This window comes from Rhamphochromis longiceps, linkage group LG23 (assembly GCF_057381845.1).
Source record: "Rhamphochromis longiceps isolate RC_006_pf linkage group LG23, R_longiceps_female_GT1.1, whole genome shotgun sequence".
In the NCBI taxonomy this organism is placed as follows: Eukaryota; Metazoa; Chordata; class Actinopteri; order Cichliformes; family Cichlidae; genus Rhamphochromis; species Rhamphochromis longiceps.
The window spans coordinates 20,338,282-20,364,638 of record NC_140578.1 but is presented as its reverse complement, the minus strand read 5'-3'; the positions used below and the strand labels follow the sequence as shown (position 1 = coordinate 20,364,638).

General features: G+C 39.9%; 2 protein-coding genes and 1 long non-coding RNA gene across 7 annotated transcripts in view; 2 read left to right on the top strand and 1 right to left on the bottom strand.

The window, feature by feature from the left end:
• Positions 1-1,791: 1,791 nt before the first annotated feature.
• LOC146641812 (protein NLRC3-like) overlaps positions 1,792-26,357 on the bottom strand; it is a 35,893-nt gene continuing 11,327 nt past the window's right edge. For 4 of the 5 annotated variants that reach the window (XM_085399693.1, XM_085399695.1, XM_085399694.1 and 1 more), the window contains 8 exons: positions 19,349-19,427; positions 18,218-18,446; positions 16,295-18,065; positions 16,030-16,203; positions 7,666-7,839; positions 6,964-7,119; positions 4,759-4,805; positions 1,792-4,585 (listed from right to left, as the gene is read on the bottom strand). In XM_085399693.1, the coding sequence (XP_085255819.1) occupies positions 3,993-4,585; positions 4,759-4,805; positions 6,964-7,119; positions 7,666-7,839; positions 16,030-16,203; positions 16,295-18,065; positions 18,218-18,446; positions 19,349-19,427 (3,223 nt within the window). In that variant the 3' untranslated portion in view covers positions 1,792-3,992. Of the gene's footprint in view, positions 4,586-4,758; positions 4,806-6,963; positions 7,120-7,665; positions 7,840-16,029; positions 16,204-16,294; positions 18,066-18,217; positions 18,447-19,348; positions 19,428-20,301; positions 22,160-26,357 lie in introns of those variants that run through there. The other variant, XM_085399696.1, reaches the window with a different exon arrangement.
• LOC146641814 (uncharacterized) lies at positions 10,321-11,911 on the top strand. The gene is made up of 3 exons (XR_014909795.1): positions 10,321-10,438; positions 10,644-10,749; positions 11,356-11,911. It is a non-coding gene; the product is annotated as an uncharacterized LOC146641814 (long non-coding RNA).
• Positions 21,880-22,816, top strand: LOC146641813 (uncharacterized). The gene has a single exon (XM_085399745.1). The coding sequence runs from the start codon at positions 21,886-21,888 to the stop codon at positions 22,756-22,758; it is 873 nt and encodes a 290-aa protein (XP_085255871.1). The 5' UTR covers positions 21,880-21,885; the 3' UTR covers positions 22,759-22,816.

Below are 26,357 nucleotides of genomic sequence, written 5' to 3'. Positions count from 1 at the left end.
ATATTTTAGGCACTATTGCCCTCTATCAGATCAGTGAGCTGGGATCTTTTATTCTAAACATGAACTACTGTTACAGCAACAGACATGGACTACTGGTGCCCCACACAACAACTCAATGTCCACTATGTGAAGCAGCCAAACACATGCCCGCTCCTCTCGTTAGCTGAAATGAACTGCTGGCATATTGGTTTTACATCTATACTGTCCAGTCTCTCCTGGTGGACATGGCATACAGCGGCATTGTTTAATCTCATTTGAGTCATTGTTGACCTTAGCCATGTTTTTAGTCTTCTGAGAGCACTGAAGCTTCTTTCAGCCTCAGTACATGCGTTTTATCCTCAGATTAAAATTATTATTCTGTGCTTGATGTGCCTCACCTTTGGCCCTGGCTCTTCCCCTCTGACTACACTAGGACATATTGCCACCTGATAAAATAACGCATGGATTCGTGCCATATAAAAAGTGAGACATGTCAATTCAGATTCTTTGTCAAATATACACTAATGAATCAATTTACATCAGCAGCCTAACAGTTGTCATGATAATAAATACTAGTTAATCTACAGCACCAAATCATCAGTCAGTCACCTGTGACCTCGCCTCTTCACCTCTGTCCGAGCTACAACATAGCAGAGCTGCCTCTGTCACCTGATAAATAACAGTGAGACATTCCACATACATGCAGTCACACATGTGCTTCAAATACAGTCATGAACCACCAGGTCATCATCCAATTTCACCTGTGATCTTGTATCACCTTTGCTCTCTAAGCTCTGTGTTGGTTCTTCTGTCACCTGACAAACAGGACATACATGACAATAAGAATAAAATGTGGAGCTGCTTCAGTGTTTCTGTCAATTTGTGCAGATCTTGACTCATCAGTAATGTTTGTAGGGTGAGTGCATTTTTAAAACAATTTGTGCAAACTGCACTACAAGGTGGATATTTGCAAAATCATGACTACCTCAGGATATTTTGTCTCAAAAATTAACCCAATGAATATGTCAGTACCATTAGGATGAAATTATTGTGTCACCAACATTTTAATGTTAGACATATAATTTTAACAGCCTCTGTAAACTAATATCCTGGCTTGCTCAAAGCTGCAGTTTTCTCTGACAGTTTCAATCAAAATTAGAAATGCTACTCTGGGAGACTGAGATAACTAACAGTGCCGCCTGTTGTTGGGTTTGTTTTTCTTTACTCGAAGAGATCAAATTATTGGTGGGGACAATTCAATAATCGCTGGATATTGGTGGGGACATGTCCCTTCCGTCCATGCCAAATCTATGCCCTTGAGTTTTTGTTTCCCCCATGTACCCAGATGTGTGTCATGATATGACCTCCCCCACACATCAGAAGCAAGAAACTCAATAATCTATTAGTCTCCACTCATCTGACCCTCCTGCAGCATTCTGTTCACCCCTGCAATGATTCAATCATCCTTCCCCAAAAATAATAGTTCACTAGTCTATGTATCACCTTTTAACCTACTAAGTGAACCGGACAAGATGATGGTAACAGAAATGCATGGTTAAAAATACTGTTTGATCTTCATGAGCTTCATTGCATGTGTGTATGTGTTAGTAGGATTAATGCATTTTTCTGTTTGTGTAATTTTTGTGTACCTCTCCTCTTTGCGGTGCTCCAGACACTCTTCAATTCTCCACACAAGGCAGTCGTTTTTTCTTCCCAGTTTCTTAAACCCAAATTTCATTTCCCACACTAAAACAGCCTTCCTCCATGTCCTCCCCTGCTCCTTCCACTGTGGTCTCATCTCATCTCCCCCCCTTGCAGCAGTCCAACTATTCACATTTCATCTTTTAACTATTTAAATTTTCAGCTTTTCCTTTTTAAACAAATTTAAAGTGAAACAACACAAAACACTGCAAACCACAACACAATTAAATATAAATTAAAATATGAAAACAAAAAGAAGATGCACATTCTCTGTCATATGGACCTGCATGAATAAACTTTCGGAATCCTTTATCATCCGCAACTGAAAATAGTTGTGGATGATTACTATACCTTTTTAATGTGATGTTGTTGTCCCTGGCTCTCTTTCTGTCTCTTTCCCTCCCGCTCTGTTCCTGTGCTACTGCAAGTGTAACTACCGCCCCTCCCCCCTCTGCTCAGCGCAAAGCACAAGGCTTGTGTGTGGAGTGAAGCGGAAAAAAAGTGCGAGAGAGAGGGTGAGACAAAGGGGAAAAAAGACCCATGGCTCCTGTTGTCCGGCTCACTAGAATGGACTGGAGCCTCCTGCTTGAGGGGAGCAGTGTTTCATCTCATGTCCTACTGCTTTAGTCTGTGTAAACAAAATATGAGTAAAACATTACCAAGCCAGATTATATTTGGCATATTTTAAAAATAGAGTACATTACGGTGAAATCTGCTGTCAATTTGACATTTATATTTACCCTTTTAAAACACATTTTAGTTATATACATCAGACAAACTATTTGTAGAGCACTTAAATGTTTAATATTGTTTTTATAGTTGTACTGATAAGCGTTGATCACCAACAGCTTCATTAATTTTTTTTTTTTTATTAGTCCTTTATTTATCCAGGTAAAAAAAATCTCATTGAGATTAAAAATCTCATTTCCAAGAGAGACCTGGCATCATGGCAACAAAAGTCACATACCACATAGGTATATAACATTTAAAACAAATACAATATCCCATACCACCATGTGTAAAATATACAATAACAGATCAAATTAAGAGTACATTAAAAACAATCACACTGAGTAAAAGAGCTGTTCACTTAAACTCTCCCAAGGTAACCAATTCTGATCATTTCAGTTCCTTCTGCAGATTATTCCAGGAAGCAGGGGCAGCATATTTAAAAGCCTTTTTCCCCAATTCTGTTCTGATTTTTGGGACAATCAATTGTATGATTTTGTTCGAACGAAGGCTGTATTGGTTGTGGTTTTTACACATATAAACACATAAATAAGATGGAACCAGCCATCTTATTTATGTGGATGAACTGGACGGTTCCAGGGAAACTATTAGGATCACTTGCCTCTAGTGGTCACTGTAAGTAACTACAACTCTACACTTGCAAGAATTAAAGATATTTTTTATTGCAGAAAGATGGAACAAAATTTTGTTTCACTCACTGGCAAACAATGGCAAGAGATAAAAATAGTTTGTTAAAAAAAGACAAAAATGGTAACAATAAAAAGAAATACAAACGACAGGATTATGATCAATACAATACACAGCAAATGACAGTGATGTTGCCATGGTGACCACTGCCATATCTATATAAATAGTATTTCTGTTACCTCCCTTGTCTTAAACGTCAATATTGGCTGTGTTTCATTTTACTAATGAGTCCACTCTCTTCCCTGTCTTCCTCATGTTTGAGATTCTCTCAGAGAGGATTTAAGAAAGGGCTTTGATGATGGCTGGCTATAGCTCAGGAGATAGAGCAAGGCATCTAATGATCAGAATGTTGGTGGTTCAATCCCTGGCTGCTCCAGTTGGCATGCAAAATATACTTGAGCAAGATACTAACCCTCTCCATCATCCATCAGAGTATGAATGTGTGCAGAAAAGTGCTAAACAAGAATCTGTTTATTTACCATGAAAATATCAAAATAGAAAGCGATGTCAGTTATGGTGGACTGCACAGCCAGATCACATGACCAACTGAGTGGTACAAATAACAGGAAACCTTCTCTTATGGCGTTAATAATCATTTGAATTGATAACTTATGATTTGCAGACTGTTTTATATCTTTTCATTGTCATCTGTACCACAGAAAAAAATCATATTGGAAAATATAATATTTATATCTAGTTTCTAAAGGATGGTTTAATTCTCCAAATGCCACCACTGACATGTTAAAGTTGAGTTATTTCATCATTCTAAATGTACTGAAAATAAAATATCAGCATCTTTCATACATCTCATGATGTGTTTCTGACTGAAAGAGCCAAATATGTACAGACTGAGCTGTTTCTCTAACAGGGGAACGCTAACTACACAGAGTCACTGACTCAAAGTCAAATAATAGTTTATTCAAAGGAGGGCCATAAATGTCGATAATACCCTTTGCCAAACCATCCGATGGAGCCCAGAACCCAAATCCAGGATAAAGAGGTTCAGTGAATGTGGTGTTGAAGGTGTGGAGGTGGATCAGAGTGTCAGAGGAGACTCTGTAGAAGGACAGAGTGCCAGCAGGACAGTCCACATACACTGCTGCTCTGTTAGAGACAGAGGAGGAGGAGGCGGACGTTTTTATGCTTCTGTGCCAGACAGAATGAGCATCATTAGAGCATCTGAGACTCCAGGACTGATCATTTAAACCAAACACACACTCATCACTCCTTCCTTTCCTTTTGATTCCTCTGTAACTCACTGATAACCAAGCCGTTCTTCTCCACTCAACCTCCCAGTAACAGCGACCTTCAAGCTCATCTTTACACAGCAGCTGAGGATACCAGTCAAATCTGTCTGGATGATCAGGATATAATGGAATCGATAAAACACGTGTCACCTTCCTGTTGTTGTCAGACAGTTTGAGGTTTCTGTTCACTGTGTTTGTGTCGATTGTGAGTTGACAGGAATCTGATGGAGAAACAAACACAATCCAGCTGCAGTTATTGATCCATCATCTGTTCATTGATTGACACTTTGATGATGACTTTTGACATCAGAGATGTGAATGAGTGATGTGACAGTTTGAAGGTGGATAAATGTTTCCGTTTTTTTTTTATGAATCACATTAAAAACACACTTACACTTCCTCAGACCTGGTGTCAGCCATCGGACTCCAGCAGGCTCCACCCTGAAAGGAGGAGGGGGGTCAGACCAGCACAGTCTCTTTCAGCATGCACACGTGGACATTACATCGCTCTCATACAAATACTGATAGACACTGATAAAGGAAAAATCCAACTTTTGGACACATACACTTGAAGAAAATGTCTAAACTTCAAAAGAGCAAAAATGATTAGCACATTACATCATAATCTTTATTATTAAGCATGATGTCCAGAGAGCATTCAACATGTGCCACAGTCACAGTCAATTTCAACACACTGTGACATTCATTCATGCTGTCAGGGAGTGAGTACATATTAAACATAAAGACTGGGACTGGGTACAAAAAATGATTTAGTACAGGTAGAGTGCAGCAGCCAGTGCATCACATATTTTGAGCTACTGTAGCGGTCATAGAATATGATGTGATCCTCATGATCACTGCTATCTTTGCTATTGCTTTTACAAAGGTTATGCTTCAGTCAGGATGGAATAATTCATAGATTTTATTTACTAGCTCCACGTATTAGAACACAAATCTGCAATTCCATGCTTTAGTCTGTAAACAATTATAACTGTAATAAATGAGACATGATACAACATGCCATTGTGATATGACACAAACAGCAGGAATAGCCAATGAGCTTAATTTACCTAAAATTAAGTCAACATTCCTGCTTCCTGCCACTCATTCTGAGAAGAGTTCCTCTTTCATCACCCTATAAAATCATCTATTATTTTTTTGTTCAGACTCTGTCTCTGTCTTCTCTCTGTTTGTTCTAAATTGACAATATCAGTGACTGTGACCTGTTAATTAACAGGTATGTTGTATTTTTCTGCATGTGGATGATCACTGAGGGACCTGCTTGCTTTTCATTTTCCCATCTGTGATGTGCTGCTACTTAACCTGAATGTGAATGGCAAGAATTCATAAATAATCAGATCAATGTGCAAACAGAAGCAGTTGCAGTTAAGACAAAAGGAAGCAATTGTCACTTCACTTTTCATTTGTTTCTGTTTTTGTATTCTCTTGCTCTGTTTCACTCACTCTCATTCTCATACTTGTCGTTTTCGGATTGCTTCTGTCCTCTGGCTGACCTTTATGATGTATAGATTTATTTCATATTCTCCTAACTGTATATAACAGTATATATCCTAACAAATATTTTTACATTTGAGAGTTCAGTTGAGCACAGTATGTAATGTCAGTGATATTTCACAATATGATGTATCACAGCATCACACTAAAATAATTATAGCATATGTTTACATGTTCCTTTTGTATGTGTGTTAAAAGGCTCATCATCTTCATTTATTTATGCAAAAATATCAATAACATTTGACTGAAGTGCTGGTTGGCTGCAGGACCACCGTGCAGGCTCTTTCTGGAGCTCTCAATGGCACAGTACATATCCTGCAGTGCAGGCTGCAGGGTAACAGGTTGTTAATGCTAGACCGGCTTTACAGTCAAAAACACCCACTAGTCTGGGCCTAACACCCCAACCGGTGACCCAGTTTGCTCCACCAGCTCCATTCCATTGTTCCTTAGTATTCGCTTTCTGCTGTAATTATTATTTCTTATTATAATTGAATTTGAATTTCAACCAAAGTTAATTAACTTTGACTTTATGTAACTGTGACTGTGTCATCACAAAGTCCAGAAGATCAATTTGATATTTTAGCACAAACAAGTCTCAGATGTAAACGCTCAGAAGCAGCAAACTAGCAATGCAAAGCCTATTTTTGTAGGTGGCCAGTTAGGTTGAGTGACCTAGTAATCCATTTATATTAACAATTCTTTTTTTCTAAGCTAGGCAAACAACCCTAATTCTTCCCCTAATTCTAGTTTATGCTAGAATTAGGGGAAGAATTAGGGGCTAAACATGTCCTGGGCGTGGTCTCTACACACAGATAAAACTTAATCTAAATAAAGGTCAGAGAGTAAAGATGTAAGTTCCTTTCCACACATCAGTTAGAACAGGTTGCACCATTGTTGTTGATAGAAAATTTGCCCTTTGAGACCCCATACAGACATCTACTGTTTATGTTAGACCAGAATGGGAAAAATGTTCCTACATGTGTGATTATTCAAATTACACTAGTTTCCAGCATTAAGTAATCAGACAGGGTCAGTTTCCTCATCTATCAGACAGTGTTTGTGGTTGTAACGGCCATCTACATACCTCAGAGTGTCCAGTCTTAGCTGCTCAAGCATCTTCACTACTGCCTCTCCTGGATTATTGTAGCTCAGGTCCAGCTCTTTCAGATGGGAAGAATTGAGGCTAAAAGCTGAGACCAGAGACTTGCAACCTTCTTCTGTGATCAGGCAGCCTGACAGCCTGTAGACATGACAAATACTCTTAGAGAATAGCAACACAGCTAAATGCAAACAGAAAAATTGCAGCCAAAAATCATTAAAAAATGACATGACTGAAGCAGTAGTTAAAAATAGCCATTAGTCAATCTAAACCTTAAAATCTGCAAATGATAAAAAATTAATGAAATAAAAATTAAGACAAAAAATACATAAAGTAGGGCTGAGACTGTTTCGGGTGTCATCAGCTTTGTTGCTTTTTGGTTCTAATGAAAATATTGGGCAAGCGAGACGTCTGACCAGATTATGACAGCAAATTAAGTCTATATTATAAAAGTCTTTATATCTTATATTACCTTGTGAGGACAACAAAAACATCTGAAATAAATATGTTCAATATGTTGGACAACTTCCAACACTTTATTTATACGTTTTTCATTTTTTGATCAGATAAATCGCACAGATTAGGATGAACAATATAATACAGTAGATAATTTAAATCACAACAGAAAGCCCTGCATTGCTTAAAGATTTGAAATAGTCATCTATTGACCATTTTAAGAATGCTGACCTGAGTGTTTCCAGTTTACAACACAGACTTTCTAGTCCAGAAGACAAAACTTTCACTCCAGAGTCCTTCAGGTCATTGTTACTCAGGTCAAGCTCTCTCAAACTGGAAGGCTGGGAGCTGAGAAGTGAAGACAGAGTTTCACAGCTTCTCTCTGAGAGATTACAGACACTCAATCTGTAGAGACAATAATGAGAAAAATAACAGCATGTTAAACTTTGTGGTCTGCACCTTTGAAAAAAAATATGATCTTGATAAAATATAATCTTAATTAATTAAACATGTTATTAAATAATTTATTAAATGTCATTAATTTAATTTAAAACAGTTATTAAATTATTTATTTCCAAATTAATTAATCAATGAGACATTTAATTAATAATTATATATTTAATTAATCAATTTTTGAAATATTAAATTAATTATTTAATGATGTATTTACTTAATTCATTTTAGCACTCCTGGCCCTGCTGCTTTGTTCATTAATTAATTTCATTTGTCACCCATCAAAGTCAAGGGGTGGGGTTAACACTGCCACTCCAGCTTGTGTAACATCTTATTGCTTACCGCGCACAGTAAATGAAGACAGTTTGATCTTAGACAACCAATTGCTATGGACTGGCGGTAGTGTTGACTTGGGACAACCAGGTATCTCAGAATGCATTTCAAATCACAAGCGGTAATGGTGCTGCTATAAACTGTAAATAGTGATGATGTGATGAAGCCCCATGAATGTGTCGAATCTTTCTGGCCAATTGCTTCACCAAAAGGCAGATCACACGAAGCCTTGTTTAACCGCTAATTTGGAAGTACTGACACCTGCTGGTCCTTCGATGTACAGCAGCCCTGTGATTTGATCTGATGCTCATATGTGTTAGACTGGAATTCTATGACACTGATAACTATAAATATGATAACTTTAAATTAACTAATTCGTACATTTCTTTTGTAATGAAAAATGTAAAGAGTCATATCGCCGGTAAGTTATGCCATCTGTTTAATTCACAGTAGCTTTTCCAGTAAGTATGGTAACCACAGACACTGATCCAGGCCAGACTTTGGGGAGTACCCCTCATGTCTCTTTGAAACTAAAAAAACAGTCATTCATGACAGTCAGCTGTGAAGCGAGTTCATTGATTGTCTTCTGCATCAATGAAAATGTCTCTCCTGTTTATCTCTCAATTCGCATTTATTATAGCAATTATATCATGTTTTATGTGCAGTATAGATATAGATAGTCACCAATTACCATTAATTGCTAACCTTCTAGAAGAGGTTGTGGCTAAGCAACTTATAGCAGTTCTAGACAAACACAGCCTTTTTGACAAGTTTCAGTCCAGCTTTCAGAGAGTTCACTCTACGGAAACAGCCCTTCTTAAAGTCTCTAGTGACATTTTTATGAGTAATGATGCAGGAAAATGTTCTGTTCTGCTCTGTTCTGGACCTAACATCGGCTTTTGACACAGTTAACCACACCATTTTGCTTGAAAGGCTAAAATATTGGGTTGGTATATCTGGAACTGCCTTGGAGTGGTTCTCCTCATAGTTACATAACCAATGTTTTTCTGTGACGGTCTCTTATTTCAGGTCATCCTCTACCTCCCTTACTTACGGTGTCCCTCAAGGTTTTGTTTTGGGGCCTTTATTGTTTTTAATATAGCTTCTTCCCCTCCAACGTATAATGAACCCCTCCGAGGACATTTCCTATCACTGTTATGCTGATGAGATGCAGTTATACATTTTTTAAGCCCCAAGATTTATCTAAGCTCCAGTTTCTGAATGACTTCTTAGATTCGATCAAACGTTGGATGGCTGTTAACTTCCTCAAACTTAATGAGGGGAAAACTGAAGTCCTTGTATGCGCTCCTGACAGATTTTTACCCCAGATAGTGTAAGCCCTTGGTCCTCTTTTGGTCTATGTTAAATCCTCTATCAGGAATTTAGGTGTAACTTTTGACTCGACTCTCACATTGGATGGTCATGTCAAATCTCTGGTTCGGTCTTGTTTTTATCATTTAAGAAATGTTGCTAAATTAAGATGTATTGTATCTCGCTCTGAACTGGAGATTGCTATACATACATTTATTTCTTTATGCTTGGACTACTGTAACTCACTTTTTATTGGCTTCTGACCAAAAGATGAGAACTAAAGGTGATAGAGCTTTTGCCACTGTGGCCCCTGTTGGAGTGATTTTGATAAAAGTTGTCATTGTTGTACTTAAAATTGTAAACCTTGTCCTGAACTGCATGTTCAGATATTTTTCTGTCCCTCCTCTACATGTAGGATGATGGGGAGGCAATAGCTATAGTGTTTAATTGCAGGCACATTCTATGTAAGGTTCTGGTTTGCTTACTTAGTAAGGCATGTTTACTTCCTTCCATTTATGGGCTCACCTGTGCTTGTATATGGTGGACCATTAAAGGAGTTGAGCCATATAGGGGAGATGTACGGTGGCCCTGAGAGGCCAAACGGACTGCAACTTCAGAAAGCACTTGCAAAAAGAAAAATGCTGCAAAAAGGAAAACGCTGCAAAAAGAAAGACGCTGCACTGCAATTTCAAGAAAAACGCTGCACTGCAAAAAGAAAAATGCTGCAAAAAGAAAAACGCTGCAAAAAGAAAAGCGCTGCAAAAGCACACAAAGCACAACGGAAATAGGAAAAAAGACAACGGAAATGTTCCTGGGGAGACAATAACCCGACGGACCAGTTGCACGAACCAAAACATGCTAACCAGTGCGCTAGGACTGGGAGACACTTCAAAGAAGTGGAGGAGAGGTAAATATGTTGTAATCTCATGATTCTAATAATACTACAGATATCTGGATTATATATTCAAAGATAATTCTAACAAAGGTAATGTTTAATGTAGCCTTAGAAATGAAGCTTTTTTAAACTCGAGAACAAATACTAATAAGTCAAAGTCATTAAGGAATATTGCAGTTAATGTGTTCAGGTTTTAATTTGGCATTGTCTTCATCAGGCAATGTATTGTCCATATTGTGGAATCCAGCTAGTGGGGCAAATTGGAGTTTTTTGTGGGTCCTGTGGAACTAACATTCAAGTTTTAGCACCTTTTATAGAGAATGGTAAGCACTTCACTTTCCTAAGTTCTAGTATTTATTGCTCACCTTTTAATTGCTTCATAATGACTTATATACACCACAGTAGCTTCAGTAGTGCGTGTTAAACTTTTTTTGGGGGGGATTATTATTGATGTGCCATTCCAAAGTACTATATTCATTTGCTTATTCTAAGGTTTTTGTATTGTTAAAGACTCTGTATGCAAAGATAAATCAGAATTCCAAAAACGAAAAGGCATGAACTGGTAGGTACTAAGAACTGTATTCTGGTTTAAGCCTGCCACCGGTTCTATGGCATAATTTTAAAAACTAGTTTATGACTTAATAGGGCATATGTACACAGTGACGAAATTCTTCTAACTTCTCTAATTTTGCTCATTTTGAGTTGTCAGCATAGAGGTCTTAATGAGAGTGATAAGTCCTGAATCCTGGTCCATGTTCTTTGAGCTTTTGCTGGCCTTTATTTAAGCACACATCAAGAAGATTAAATACTTGAGTCATGTTTATTGAGACTTGTTTCAGATGTGGTATTTTTTTTAAAAACACTTATTAAGTGCATTTGTGGATTCCTGCGGTCGTAATTATCTTTTCATGTTTTCTCTTCAACCTTAGGCCCAGTCTCAGTCACAGACATCATCAATAAGTATTTCTCTGAGGGCCATACATATGAAGTGATCCTGGATTTTCTTGAAAACAAGCATAATATTTGTATGAGTCTGAGAACATTAAAGAGGAGGCTAAAAGATGCTGGAATGACTAGAAGGACAGACTTTACTCCCACTGACATTGTCATTTCCACTGTTACACAAGAACTGAGAGGCTCAGGTCAGCTTCTGGGTTACAGATCCATGTGTCAGACACTGCAACAAAAGTATAATCTGAAAGTTAAAAGAAATGATGTAATGCACATACTCTCAAGACTAGATCCATATGGTGTTAAGCGTCGCTGTAAACGCAGGTTTGTTCGAAGAGGATATTTTTCAGAAGGACCAAATCAAGTGTGGCATGTGGATGGTTATGATAAGCTGAAGCCCTTTGGTGTTGCTATTAGTGCATGTGTCGATGGATTTTCAAGGAAAGTTATGTGGCTCAGCTGTGGCAGCTCAAATAATGACCCAGGTATCATTGCAAAATATTATATGGAGTGCTTGTCACGGTTTGGTCAACTTCCAGCATGCCTTCGTACAGACTGTGGCACAGAAAATGGCACAATGGCAGCCATTCACTGTGCTTTAAGATCAGACCATGGAGATGAACTTGCAGGAGCCCACAGTCATATGTATGGTACCTCAACTACAAATCAACGGATTGAAAGTTGGTGGTCTTCGTTCAGAAAGCAAAGGTACATGGCTTTTAAAATATATTCTGAAACTAAAATTGAATGGTTCTGAAGGTGTTTCGTGGTCAGCGATATACTTTTTTTTGTGGGTGGGGTTTTATACTCAAATATTAAATTACAGTCACAAACAAAGAAAGAAAAACATAGTCACCTACACATTTTTCTCATGTGATGCACAACTGCTTCAAAATATATAATAAATGGTTTGGTATACCAGTGACATTTGTTTGTATTAAAACAACTCACTCAAAAAGAAAATCCTACTCAGACATTCCACAAAAGTCCTAAAAAGGAACTATAAAAAACAACAAACAAACTGACATTCAACATTTTAATAAATTATTATGAATCCTAGAGGCAATGGCATCAGTAAAGATTGATGTATTTAAAACTGAGTAAAATTTATTCAAATTTGTGTGCCTACGTAGTACCAAACTAACATCTAGATCAAATAGTTTACCTGTAGGGAGTCATATAAATAAAAGAACAAGAGTTTCTTCAAATTTGAGAACTGTAATATTAGTAATTTAAGAACATTGATCCAACATGACAGAAATTTGTTAGAGGAGGTCATTCGTTTCAGACATTTCTTCGACTTTGTGTGCCAAAAAAAAATACTACTGTTTTCACTAGCTTTTGGATTTCTGTGTGGTATCTAACAAGTGATAACAGCTTCAGTGTTCATGGAGAAACAAAATAGTACATTTATATGGACAGACCTGTATATTACAACTTTTCTTAAGTTCAACCGCCAAATGCAGGAATAACAGAAGGATTAATCATTTTGTTAAATTTTGTTATTTGTGTGAAGTTGCTTTTTTTTTCCTGCAGTGCATTGATGAAACACTTCAAAACATGTGAATAAGCTTTTCTTTGAACGAAATTGCGCACATTTCAATATTCTTAAGATTACGACTTTTTTTTTAAAGAGGACAATTACATTGAATTACTTGTGTTATTAAATTTTATATGCCTTGTCATTCCACCATTAGAACTCAGTTCTGGAAGGGAGGAAAGGATCTTTTGTAAAACAATCCCTATAATTGGACAAATTAAATAACTGAAAACAAAATGTTAATTTCTAATGCTTGAAACCCCTTTGCTGGCAATGACAGTCTTGAAGTCTTGAACTCATAGATATCACCAGATGCTGGGTTTTCTCCTTTTTAATGCCCAGTGACTTTACTGCAGTGACTTTCATTTGCCGTTTGTTTGTTGGCCTTTCTTTTTTTTAATTCAAAACATTTTTATTGAGTATTTGTGGATATAGTTTATAAAGAAAAAAAGAAGACGAAAAACACAAACTGTTTACAATGAATACAAAACAGAATTTCTCATGTTGGAACATTGTTTTCCTCTCTTATTATTTACCAAACAAGCAATGAGAAAAAAGAAAAAGAACAAAAACAGAAAACAAAAAGAGAGATCCCCCCCCCCCCCCCCCCCCAAAAAAAAACAAAAAACAAAAAAACAACAACCCCATAAGAGCCACACAGAAGTTAGCTACACCATCACTGAGCTCCACGTTCCCGTTAACACAGACAGACATCTGACCACTATGGAGAAGCAAATCCGTTAGACAGCTGGAACATCCTTAAGTTGAAGTTAAGAGAAGTTGTCCAGAAAGAGACATTTGTTGGCCTTTCTGTCTGTAGTTTAGTCTTCAACAAGTGAAATCCATGCTCATTTGGGTTAAGATCAGGTGACTGACTTGGCCTTTCAAGATACTACCACTTCTTTGCTTTGATAAACTCCTGGGTTACTTTGGCTGTTTTGGGTCATTGTCCAACTGTATTATGAAACACCACCCAATCAGTTTGACTGCATTTATGTGAGCAAACAATACATCTCTGAACACATCAGAATTTATTCAGCTGCTTCTGTCCTGTGTCACATCATCATACTTTTTTTTCTAGCCATCATTCTGGTAGACGGTGTTCTTGGTTTCATCTGTCCAAAAAACATTTTTTGTGCTGGCTTTTTTAGAGTCCAATCTAGCCTTTCTATTCTTGAGGCTTATGAGTGGCTTGCACCTTGCAGTAAATGCAGTCATTTGTTTATGGTAGCCTTGAATATCAATACGCTTACCTCGTGGAGAGTGTTTGTTTACATTGTTGGATGTTGTAAAGGGGTTTCTCTTCAACATGGAAATCATTCTGCAGTCGTCCAGCACTATTGTCTTCCCTGGACGTCCTAATATTGTAGCAATTTCTCAGATAGGCTTAAGGATGGCTTGTTTCATGGAGAGCTCCTTTGACCATATGTTTTCTGTTCACAGCAAAATCTTCCAAATGCAAGCACCACACCTCAAATCAACTCCAGGCCTTTTATCTGCTTAATTGATAATGACATAAAGAAGGAATTGCTCACACCTTCCCATGAAATAGCTTTTGAGTCTTTTAGTCCCTTTAAAGTAGCTGAAACTCCTAAATCCTTCATCCAATTTGAATATGAGTACCCTCAAATAAAAGCTGAGAGTCTACATATTATGTCCATGTTTCCATTATATAAATAATTAAATATATATATATATATATATATATATATATATATATATATATATATATAAAAAAATAACTAAACAGGTAAAAAAAAAAGAAAAGAAAATTTGTGTCTTATAAGTGTGTGCAAGGGGAATGCACTGCCCACTGTACTAAAATCCACTGAAGTGCAATCTGTGTGTCACATTGTCAAAGGAATGCGCATGTATGAATTTGGGAATTTAGAAAATGTATAAATGTTGCTCTACTTGATTCTGATCTGCTGCTGAATCTCTTTTATGCTGATGGAAATGTAGAGTTTGATCTGTGACACACTGAAACATTAATCTCTTATTGGGCTCTTCAGTGTCTCCAAGAACCTGGGCCTGTTGCATGAAGCCTTGTATGCATGCTGGATGTTTGTGTAAACAAGGTATAACATGTTGTCCCCTCTTGTTGCAAAGTCAATGTTCCGATGAAATTTGGGTAGAACTGATTTAAGTTTTGCATTATTAAAATCCCCAGCGACAATGAGGAAGCTGTCAGGGTGGGCTGTTTGCAGATCACTGATAATCTTGTAGAGTTCACTGCGTGCTCCACTAGCTTTAGCATTAGTGCTAGTACTAGGTGGGATGTAAACAGCAACAATGATCACCACAGTAAACTCTCTTGGGATATAAAACGCCTGCATCTGACTGCTAAGGCCTCCACAAGTTCTAAAAATTGCACAGACACAATTGGAGCATTCCTACTCCAGCTGTTATTGAAGTAAACACACAGTCCACCGCCATGTGTCTTGCCGATGATAGGGGGTCTCTGTCGGCACGGTAGCTATCTAGCCATTTAGCTGGATAGCGTGGTCTACGATGCCTCCGTGTAGCCATGTTTCAGTAAAAATAAGAACAAAGCAGTGCCTTGTTTCTTTCCTGGAGTTTATTTGTAGTCTCAAACAGTCCAGTTTGTTTTCTATGGAGCACATGTTGGAGAGTAGTGATGGAAGCGCGGTATACCGGCATGGATACCGGCTCGCTTACTGCACTTCCACTTCCTCGCTGACACCGTTTTCGATGGACTTCCAGGCGGACGCTAAGATGTGGTGGTGCCGTAGCCCGTCTGTTCAGAGCTTGCAGAATGCTGCAGCAGCGCAATTTCTCCACTTTGTCTCCATCTGGTTGAGTTTAATGGTGTTTTCCTAAATCCAAAAGTTGTTGGTGGTTATAGAAGTGTTTGACTGTAGTTCCGACGTACATTACAGCTATATAATGAACCAGGACTCAAGTAGAACTTGAGTAAAAACACGAAAATTGCACCATGATTTCGACACGGTGTGGCCGCTGCGACCTAGCACACCACCATCATGGTATTTACCGTAATACCATACCAAGAGTAAGGATATGTCAGTACAAAAACTAAATGTAGCTTTTATGTTGCAGATTTCAAGTCAAATCATAAACAACATAATCTGACCTGAGCGTTTCCAGCTTCCAGTTTGTAGTCTTCAGTCGAGAAAACAGTAGTGTCAAACCTGAGTCTTGCACGTTGTTGTTACTCAGGTCTAGATCTCTGAGCTCACAGTCTTCTAGTTGAAGAGAAGAGGACAGAGCTCCACATGCTCTCTCTGACAGGTTACAGCTATTCAGCCTAAAAAGATATATGTATAATAAGAAGAATGGAATAGCAAGAGTTTTCTGTTTGTAAACTGAATTTAAATTATAAAAACATCATGACTTACAGAGCTTTTTTAGAGGCTTTGACAACTGGCAGCAGCCTCAGAAGAGCTTCCTCTGAAGCAGAGTATTTCTTCAGGTCAAACACATCCAGATCTTTTTCTGATGACAGTAAGATGAAGACTAGAGCTGACCACTGAGCAGGCGACAGTTTATCAGTGGAGAGACTTCCTGAACTCAGGGACTGTTGGATCTCCTCCACTAGAGAACGATCATTCAGTTCATTTAGACACTGGAACAGGTTGATGTTTTTCTCTACAGACAGATTCTCACTGAGCTTGTTCTTGATGTACTGAACCGTTTCCCGATTGGTCTGTAAGCTACTTCCTGTCTGTGTCACCAGGCCTTGCAAACAAATTTTATTAGTTTTCAGACCCAAGAGAAAACGAAGGAACAAGTCCAGGTGTCCATTTGGGCTCTGTAAGGCCTTGTCCACAGAACTCTGATAGAAGTCGTTCTCTGTCTGAGAGCTTGTTTGTTGTTCTTCCAGCTGATTGACTCCGGAGTTGATGAAGGTCAGATGGACATGAAGAGCAGCCAGAAACTCCTGAACACTCAGATGGACAAAGCAGAACACCCTATTCTGGTACAGTCCTCTCTCCTCTTTAAAGATCTGTGTGAACACTCCTGAGTACACTGAGGCCGTTCTGATATCGATGCCACACTCTGTCAGGTCTGATTCATAGAAGATCAGGTTTCCTTTCTGCAGCTGATCAAAAGCCAGTTTTCCCAGAGACTCAATCATCTTCCTGCTCTCTGGACTCCAGTGTGGATCTGTCTCAGTTCCTCCATCATATTTGATCCTCTTGACTTTGGCCTGAACCACCAGGAAGTGAATGTACATCTCAGTCAGGTTCTTGGGCAGTTGTCCTCCCTCTGTGGTTTTCAGCACATCCTCCAGAACTGTAGCAGTGATCCAGCAGAAGACTGGGATGTGACACATGATGTGGAGGCTTCGTGATGTCTTGATGTGGGAGATGATCCTGCTGGTCTGCTCCTCATCTCTGAATCTCTTCCTGAAGTACTCCTCCTTCTGTGGGTCAGTAAAGCCCCTGACCTCTGTCACCAGGTCCACACACTCAGGAGGGATCTGACTGGCTGATGCAGGACGTGTGGTTATCCAGAGGTGAGCAGATGGGAGCAGGTTCCCCTTGATGAGGTTTGTCAACAGTACATCCAATGAGGTGGACTTTCTTGTTTCAGTCAGGATTTTAGTTTTGTTGAAGTCCAAACTAAGTCGGCACTCATCCAGACCATCAAGAATGAACACAACCTGGAAGTCTTCCAGCCTGCAGATTCCTGATTCTTTAGTTTTAGTAAAGAAGTGATGAACAAGTTCCACCAAGCTGAACTTTTCCTCTTTTAGCACATTCAGCTCTCTGAAAGTGAATGGAAATATGAACTGGATTTCCTGATTGGCTTTGTCTTCAGCCCAGTCCAGAGTGAACTTCTGTGTTAAGACTGTTTTCCCAATGCCAGCCACTCCCTTTGTCAGCACCGTTCTGATTGGTTCATCTCTTCCAGGTGAAGATTTAAAGATATCTTCTTGTCTGATTGTTGTTTCTGGTCCCTTTGATTTCCTGGATACTGTTTCAATCTGTCTGATCTCATGTTCATCATTGACCTCTGCAGTCCCTCCCTCTGTGATGTAGAGTTCTGTGTAGATCTGATTCAGAAGAGTTGGGTTTCCTGCTTTAGCGATTCCCTCAAACACACACTGGAACTTCTTCTTCAGTTGGGCTTTAAGTTCACGTTTATAGAGTGGAGCAAATATTTCTGAAAATAAGTAATTCAGATAAATTAATTATTATATAATAAATATCATAGCCTTTCAGTACCCCGAAAGGATAAATGAGTGAATAGATATTGGTCCATTTCTTGAGATATTAGGAAAGATCAATATGCAATCTTTAGAGAAATTCTCTTACTGCTCTGCAGATGGTCAGCCATCTCATGCTGCTTAAGTCTCCTCAAGAAGTGTAATGTGATCTTCAGAAATGCTTCTCTGCAGCTCTTTCTTTGATCTTCATCCTCACCTTCAAACATCTCCTTATCCTCCCTCTGGCTTTTTATGGTTTCTGGGTCATCTGGACTCAGAACCTTTTTGGTTTTCTTCAGCTCATTCTTCACAAACATCATAATGTTGTCCTCCAGCCGCTGGAAAAGAAGACCATATGAGTTACCGAGCGGTCTTTCTATACAGGCGCTATGGAGAACATCCTCACACAGAACATTGCATCCTGGTATGGGAACAGCTATGTTAAGGACCAAAAAGCTATTCAGAAAGTGATCCGTACAGCAGAACGCTGCTGCAGGGCTGGCCTCCCCTCCCTACAGAACATTTACACCAGGAGATGCTGGACTAGAGCAGCTCAGATACTGAAGGACCTGTCCCATCCCAGCAATACACTGTTCCAACTTCTGCAATCATCTGAGCCCTGAGTCTCAGGCCATCCCCCCCATTCACAACGGCACAAGACACTTTAACACACCATTTAGAAAATGTACATTCTCAGATTTGAATGTAAATTTCCAGATTGTTTTATTTTATTTATATAATATATATAACTCACTCACTTATTGGATATAATGTCATCTTTGTATATATTCACTCCCAGTATATAATGTTCTCTCTCTCTTGTTTTTTTGCACAGTCGAGCGTATCATGTTACATTTCACTGCGTGTTGTACTTCTATAACTATGCAGGTGACAAATAAACAATCTTGAAATGCACTGGTTCTCATACAGCTCTTCTACACTCTGTGCTATCAGAGCACTTTATACAACATGCCACAACTTTAACACTCTGATGGTTGCATCAGAGAGAACTTTGGGTTTAGTATCTTGTCCAGTACATTTACCAGCCAAGGTTTGATCCACCAACCTTCTGATTAGTAACTGACCTGCTCCCCTCCTGAGCTACAGGCACCCCCAAATGGACTGAAATCATGGAACCAAAAATCAGATTCATATTGGACACAATGACAATCCACTGGTCTACAAAGTGCAGCATAGAGGTGACCGAAAAAAAACCACATGTAAAAGTAGTAGTACAGACCATAAACACAGAGTCCAGGTGTGTTTGACGCTGCTGTGCAGACTGACCAGTGGAGACCTCTGCTCTCTCCTTGTCCACTCTGTGGAGGAGTAGTGTATAATTAGGTCATGTTATGTCTGTCCACACACAGACGCAAGGTCCATGAAGTGATTTTTTGATGGGTTCAGTGAATACGATGACTCCCTGCAATGGTGAAGCTTTGCTAGTCCTGGTGATCTCACTGAAAATTAAAAACTCAGTTTTCAGATGTCTGTAGCTTTCCGCTCAGTTTTTTTTAGTCCCAACAGCTCTTACCATCTCGTGCATTAAGCTTTCCCTCCATGCTGAGATGCCCTGGAGCAAGGTACTCTCTTTGCACCAGTGACTGGTTTGAAGTGACAACTTTCTGACTTTTTAGCCTCCAGGGGTCCAGAGTCGACTGCGGATTGAAACTCAGACTCTGGGGAGGCCCTGGAGAGAGTTACTGTCTCTAAACGGGCCAGCTTTTGAGGAACGATTACATTATTTATGGGTTTGTCTCTCTACTTACAATGGACGAATGAAAAACAATTCCCTTCGGATAGAATTGATTTAGCTTGTCGTACTGGAGGAGCAGGTGACACAGGTCACCGGGCTAGTGGCTGCTGAAATAGAGGCTGAACTAAGGGCAACTGAAGTAAAGGTTGAAATGACAACTGTGGTGGAGTTGGAGACTGAGCTTGAGGCCGGGCGGCTAACTGAGCTTGAGGCCGGGCGGCTAACTGAGCTTGAGGCCGGGCGGCTAACTGAGCTTGAGGCCGGGCGGCTAACTGAGCTACAGGCTGCTGTGTAGGTGACACTGGAAACTGGGTTGAAGGTAGCTGAGCAGTAGACTGAACAGGCGATAAGCAGTCATTGTCCTTTGCCGTACAGAACATAACCCCTGAGTAAACAGTCCCACAGTTCAAACCAATACTATTGTCCTGTCCACTCACCACAGCCGGCTGCTCTGAAATCCCTAGGTCCGACTGTGGTGAGGAGCGTTGACGGCGTGAGCGCCGTTTCCCTTGTGAAGGCTGTGTTGACAGGCCGGGCAGAGCATCCTCCATCAGGACAGGCAGCGAAGCATGAGTTGCAGGGTGGGTGGTAGCAACCGGGGGGTGAAGACAAAGTTCGTTCAGAACAAAATTCTGTGCGAGTGGATGAAGTGAGCTGAGCAACCAGGGGAGACCAGAAACTAAGCGCTGCAGCCGATTAGCTATGGCCTGACGGAATTCTCTCCCCTCGTGCTCCAGCCATAAGTTGATTAATTTATCCACAGAGTTAATAATATCCCCCCCGAAGCTCCTCGGTCGGGTTGAATGCTGCTGGGTCCATTGTGGCCGGTTCGTACTGTCACGGCTGCCGAGGTGAGCCGTGTGATGTTGGAGGGAGAAAGGACCCAAAATGCAGGCAGTAGATGATAATGCTAGTGATGTTTATTTACAAAGTGGCGTAGTGGCAAAACAGGCAATGAGGGATGACAAAACTAAAGAAACCGAAACTGGGAAAACTAAACAACAAACCTTAAATGATACCAAACGGGGTGAGAGGCAGAGAGACGAGGAACAGGGCACCGTGGAACACAGACAAACCGGCAACAAGCAGGAGAACACACAGGGCTAAAATACACACAGCAGTAATCAGGGGATGAGAGACAGGAGGGCAACACACCTGGGAGAAATCAGAGCCGACGGGACAGGGGAAACGTAAACTGAACACACTCACATGAGACAGGGACCTTCAGAATAAAACAGGAAACTCAGACACAGAGAACCAGACAAGGCACTAAACTAAAAAGACAGGTTCACAAACAGACAGTGTGACACCATAGACAGGCAGAACACAGAAGTGGGATCAGGGCAGGCACAGAACAGAAACCTAACAAATGGCAAATCATAACAGAATACATACTCAGAATAAACAAACGCATAAAGAAACACAAAACCCTGAGTCGGCAGGCTCAGGACCATGACACTATGTATGTATGTGGTTTTATGTCACGACGGCCAATACAGGTTAAAGGACTCAGGTGCAGACACCACTCTGAAGCTCGGAGGATGAGCAAAAAGCAAGATTTTATTTCAGCAAGCGAAGGTGACACAAGGGAAAATAGTTAAAGGCAAAAACACTAAACAAGAACAAAAGGCGAGAGGAATAAATCTAACCTCAGGAGTTACTCAAACTAAAAACTAACATGATGCTACAAACTCAGGGGACTAAGAAAGTGAGATTAAACACACTCTATGGCAGGTAAGAAACTTAGTCACTCTTGGTGGCGCTGTCACTTGGTGTTCGCTCTCTCTGCGGTAGAGTATCACTTCCAGTTCCTGCTCAAACACAGTGATGTTTTTGAGTAGCTTATCTGCTTAGCAATTTAATTAAAAACTTTAAATACATTCTTTTTCATAGTATAATCTTCATGTGTTTCATCCGAAGCACACTTTCTGTGTACTCACTACCTAATTTATAGCCAAAGTTTTCACTCACTGTGTCTGTACTGTTTTGCTAGCTTAGCTCGTAGCCGACTCGCTACCACCATGGCTACTTCACCTGTCCCTTCTGCACTTTCCTGCTTATTGTGTCAGATGTTTAGTTACTCCTCGGCCTCCTTTAGCAGTAATGATACTTGTAACAAATGTAGCATATTTGCAGCTCTGGAGGCCAGGATTACTGAATTGGAGACTCGGCTTCGCACCTTTCATTCACCTGTAGCTACCCAGGCCCCTGTAGCTGGTGCAGCCGAAGATAGCGTAGGCCCCGCTAGCTGTTCCCCGGCAGACCCTAAGCAGCTGGGGAAAGAGGGCGGCTGGGTGACGGTGAGGAGGAAGCATAGTCCTAAACAGAAGCCCCAGGTACACCACCAATCTGTTCATGTGTCTAACGGTTTTTCCCCACTCGGCGACACACCTGCCGGGGGTCAAACTCTGGTAATTGGTGATTCTGTTCTCAGACATGTGAAGCTAGAGACACCGGGAACCATATTCAGTTGTCTTCCTGGGGCCATAGCAGGCGACACTGAGGGAAATTTAAAACTGCTGGCTAAGGGTAAACGTAAATTCAGTGAAATCATAATTCATGTCGGCAGTAATGACACCCGGTTACGCCAATCGGCGGTCACTAAAATCAATATTGAATCAGTGTGTAACTTTGCCAAAACAACGTCGGACTCTGTCGTTTTCTCTGGTCCCCTCCCAAATCAGACCAGGAGTGACATGTTTAGCCGCATGTTCTCCTTAAATTGCTGGCTGTCTGAGTGGTGTCCCAGAAATGATGTGGGCTTCAAAGATAATTGGCAAACCTTCTGGAGGAAACCTGGTCTTGTTAGGAGAGACGGCATCCATCCCACTTTGGATGGAGCAGCTCTCATTTCCAGAAATATGGACAAGTTTATTAAACCCCCCAAAATATGACTATCCAGAGTTGGGACCAGGAGTCTTACACGCCTCTCTGCAGCTTCTCTCCTCCTGGTACCCCCCCCCCCCCCCCCCCCCCCCCAAAAAAACAAAAACAAAACAAAACAAAAAAAAAACCCATCTCCATCTCCATTATGTCAGCTCCCAAACAGACAAAAGATAAACTAAAAACCAGCAATAAACAACTTAAACATAAAAAATCACAAAGAAAGATCTATACAGTATCCACATCTGAACCAAAGAGTAAAACAGTGAAATGTGGATTATTAAATATTAGGTCTCTCAACTCCAAGTCTCTGTTAGTACATGACTTAATAATTGATCAACAAATCGATTTACTCTGCCTTACAGAAACCTGGTTGCAGCAGGATGATTATGTTAGTTCAAATGAATCAACACCCCCGAGTCATTCTAACTACTAGAAATCTCGAAGCACAGGCCGAGGGGGCGGTGTGGCAGCAATTTTTCACACCAGCCTATTAATCAACGAAAAACCAAGACAGACTTTTAATTCATTTGAAAGCCTGATGCTTAGCCTTGTCCACCCCAGCTGTAAAACTCAGAAACCAGTCTTACTTGTTATCATCTATCATCCACCTGGGCCTTACACAGAGTTTCTCTCTGATTTCTCAGACTTTTTATCTGATTTAATGCTCAGCTCAGATAAAATAATTATTGTGGGTGATTTTAACATCCATGTAGATGCTAAAAATGACAGCCTCAACACAGCATTTAATCTGTTATTAGACTAAACTGGCTTCTCTCAAACTGTAAAAGAACCCACCCACCACTTTAATCACACTCTAGATCTTGTTTTAACATATGGCATAGAAACTGAACATTTAACAGTGTTTCCTGAAAACCCTCTCCTGTCTGATCATTTTCTGATAACATTTACATTTACAATAATTGATTACACAGCAGTGAAGAGTAGACTCTATCACAGTAGATGTCTTCCTGAAAGCGCTGTAAGTAAGTTTAAGAATATAATCCACCCACTGTTATCATCTTCAATTCCCTGTACCAACACAGAGCAGAGCAGCTATCTGAACGCTACTCCAACAGAGGTCGATCATCTTGTTAATAATTTTACCTCTTCACTACGTATGACTCTGGATACTGTAGTTCCTGTGAAAACTAAGGCCTCAAATCAGAAGTACCTGACTCCGTGGTATAATTCTCAAACACGTACCCTAAAGCAGATAACTCGTATGCTGGAGAGGAAATGGCGTGTCACAAATTTAGAGGATCATCATTTAGAATGGAGAAATAGTTTGTTGCTTTATAAGAAAGCCCTCTGCAAAGCCAGAACGTCTTATTATTCATCACTGATTGAAGAAAATAAGAACAACCCCAGGTTTCTCTTCAGCACTGTAGCCAGGCTGACAAAAAGTCAGAGCACTGTTGAGCCAACAATCCCTTTAACGTTAACTAGTAATGACTTCATGAACTTCTTCACAAATAAAATTTTTATTATTAGAGAATAAATTACCAATAATCATCCCACAGATGTAATATTATTTACAGCTACTTTTAGTACCATTGATGTTAAGTTTGACTCTTTTTCTCCAATTGATCTTTCTGAGTTAACTTCAATAATTACTTCCTCCAAACCATCAACGTGTCTTTTAGACCCCATTCCTACAAAACTGCTCAAAGAAGTCCCGCCATTAATTAATGCTTCAATCTTAAATATGATCAACCTATCTCTAATAATCGGCTATGTACCACAGGCCTTCAAGCTGGCTGTAGTTAAACCTTTACTTAAAAAGCCATCCCTAGACCCAACTTTCTTAGCTGATTATAGGCCAATCTCCAACCTTCCTTTCATATCAAAAATCCTTGAAAGAGTAGTTGTCAAACAGCTAACTGATCATCTGCAGAGAAATGGCTTATTTGAAGAGTTTCAGTCAGGTTTCAGAGCTCATCACAGCACAGAAACAGCTTTAGTGAAGGTTACAAATGATCTTCTTATGGCCTCTGACAGTGGACTCATCTCTGTGCTAGTCCTGCTAGACCTTAGTGCAGCGTTCAATACTGTTGACCATAATATCCTATTAGAGCGATTAGAACATGCTGTAGGTACTGCACTGCAGTGGTTTGTATCATATCTATCTAATAGACTCCAATTTGTGCATGTAAATGGAGAGTCCTCTTCACACACTAAGGTCAATTATGGAGTTCCACAGGGTTCAGTGCTAGGACCAATTCTGTTTACATTATACATGCTTCACTTAGGCAGTATCATTGGAAGACATAGTATCCATTTTCACTGCTATGCAGATGACACCCAGCTCTATCTGTCCATGAAGCCAGGTAACACACACCAATTAGTTAAACAGCAGGAATGTCTAAAAGACATAAAGACCTGGATGGCCGCAGACTTTCTGCTTCTTAATTCAGATAAAACTGAGATTATTTTACTCGGCCCTGAAAATCTTAGAAATATGGTATCTAACCAGATTCTTACTCTGGATGGCATTACCTTGGCCCCCAGTAACACTGTGAGGAACATTGGAGTTATTTTTGACCAAGACATGTCCTTCAACGCACATATTAAACAAATATGTAAGGCTGCTTTCTTCCATTTGCACAACATCTCTAAAATTAGAAATATCCTGTCTCAGAGTGACGCTGAAAAACTAGTTCATGCATTTATTACTTCCAGGCTGGACTACTGTAATTCATTACTATCAGGATGTCCTAAAAACTCGCTGAAAAGCCTTCAGCTAATCCAAAATGCTGCAGCAAGAGTACTGACAGGGACTAGAAAGAGAGAGCAGATTTCTCCTGTTTTGGCTTCCCTTCATTGGCTTCCTGTTAAATCCAGAATTGAATTCAAAATCCTGCTCCTCACATACAAGGTCTTAAATAATCAGGCCCCATCTTATCTTAATGACCTTGTAGTACCATATCACCCTATTAGAGCACTTCGCTCTCGCACTGTAGGCCTACTTGTTGTTCCTAGAGTATTTAAAAGTAGAATGGGAGGCAGAGCCTTCAGTTTTCAGGCCCCTCTTCTGTGGAACCAGCTTCCAGTTTGGATTCGGGAGACAGACACTATCTCTTCCTTTTAAGATTAGGCTTAAAACTTTCCCTTTTGCTAAAACATATAGTTAGGGCTGGACCAGGTGACCCTGAATCCTCCCTTAGTTATGCTGCAATAGACGTAGGGTGCCGGGGATTCCCATGATGCATTGAGTTTTTCCTTTCCAGTCACCTTTCTCACTCAGTATGTGTTAATAGACCTCTCTGCATTGAATCATATCTGTTATTAATCTCTGTCTCTCTTCCACAGCATGTCTTTATCCTGTTTTCCTTCTCTCACCCCAACCGGTCACAGCAGATGGCCGCCCCTCCCTGAGCCTGGTTCTGCAGGAGGTTTCTTCCTGGGTAAAAGGGAGTTTTTTCTTCCCACTGTCCCCAAATTGCTTGCTCATATGGGGTCATATGATTGTTGGGTTTTTCTCTGTATCTATCATTATAGGGTATACTGTACAATATAAAGCGCCTTGAGGCGACTTTTGTTGTGATTTGGCGCTATATAAATAAAATTGAATTGAATTGAATAAATACAAAATCAGAATATTACTATG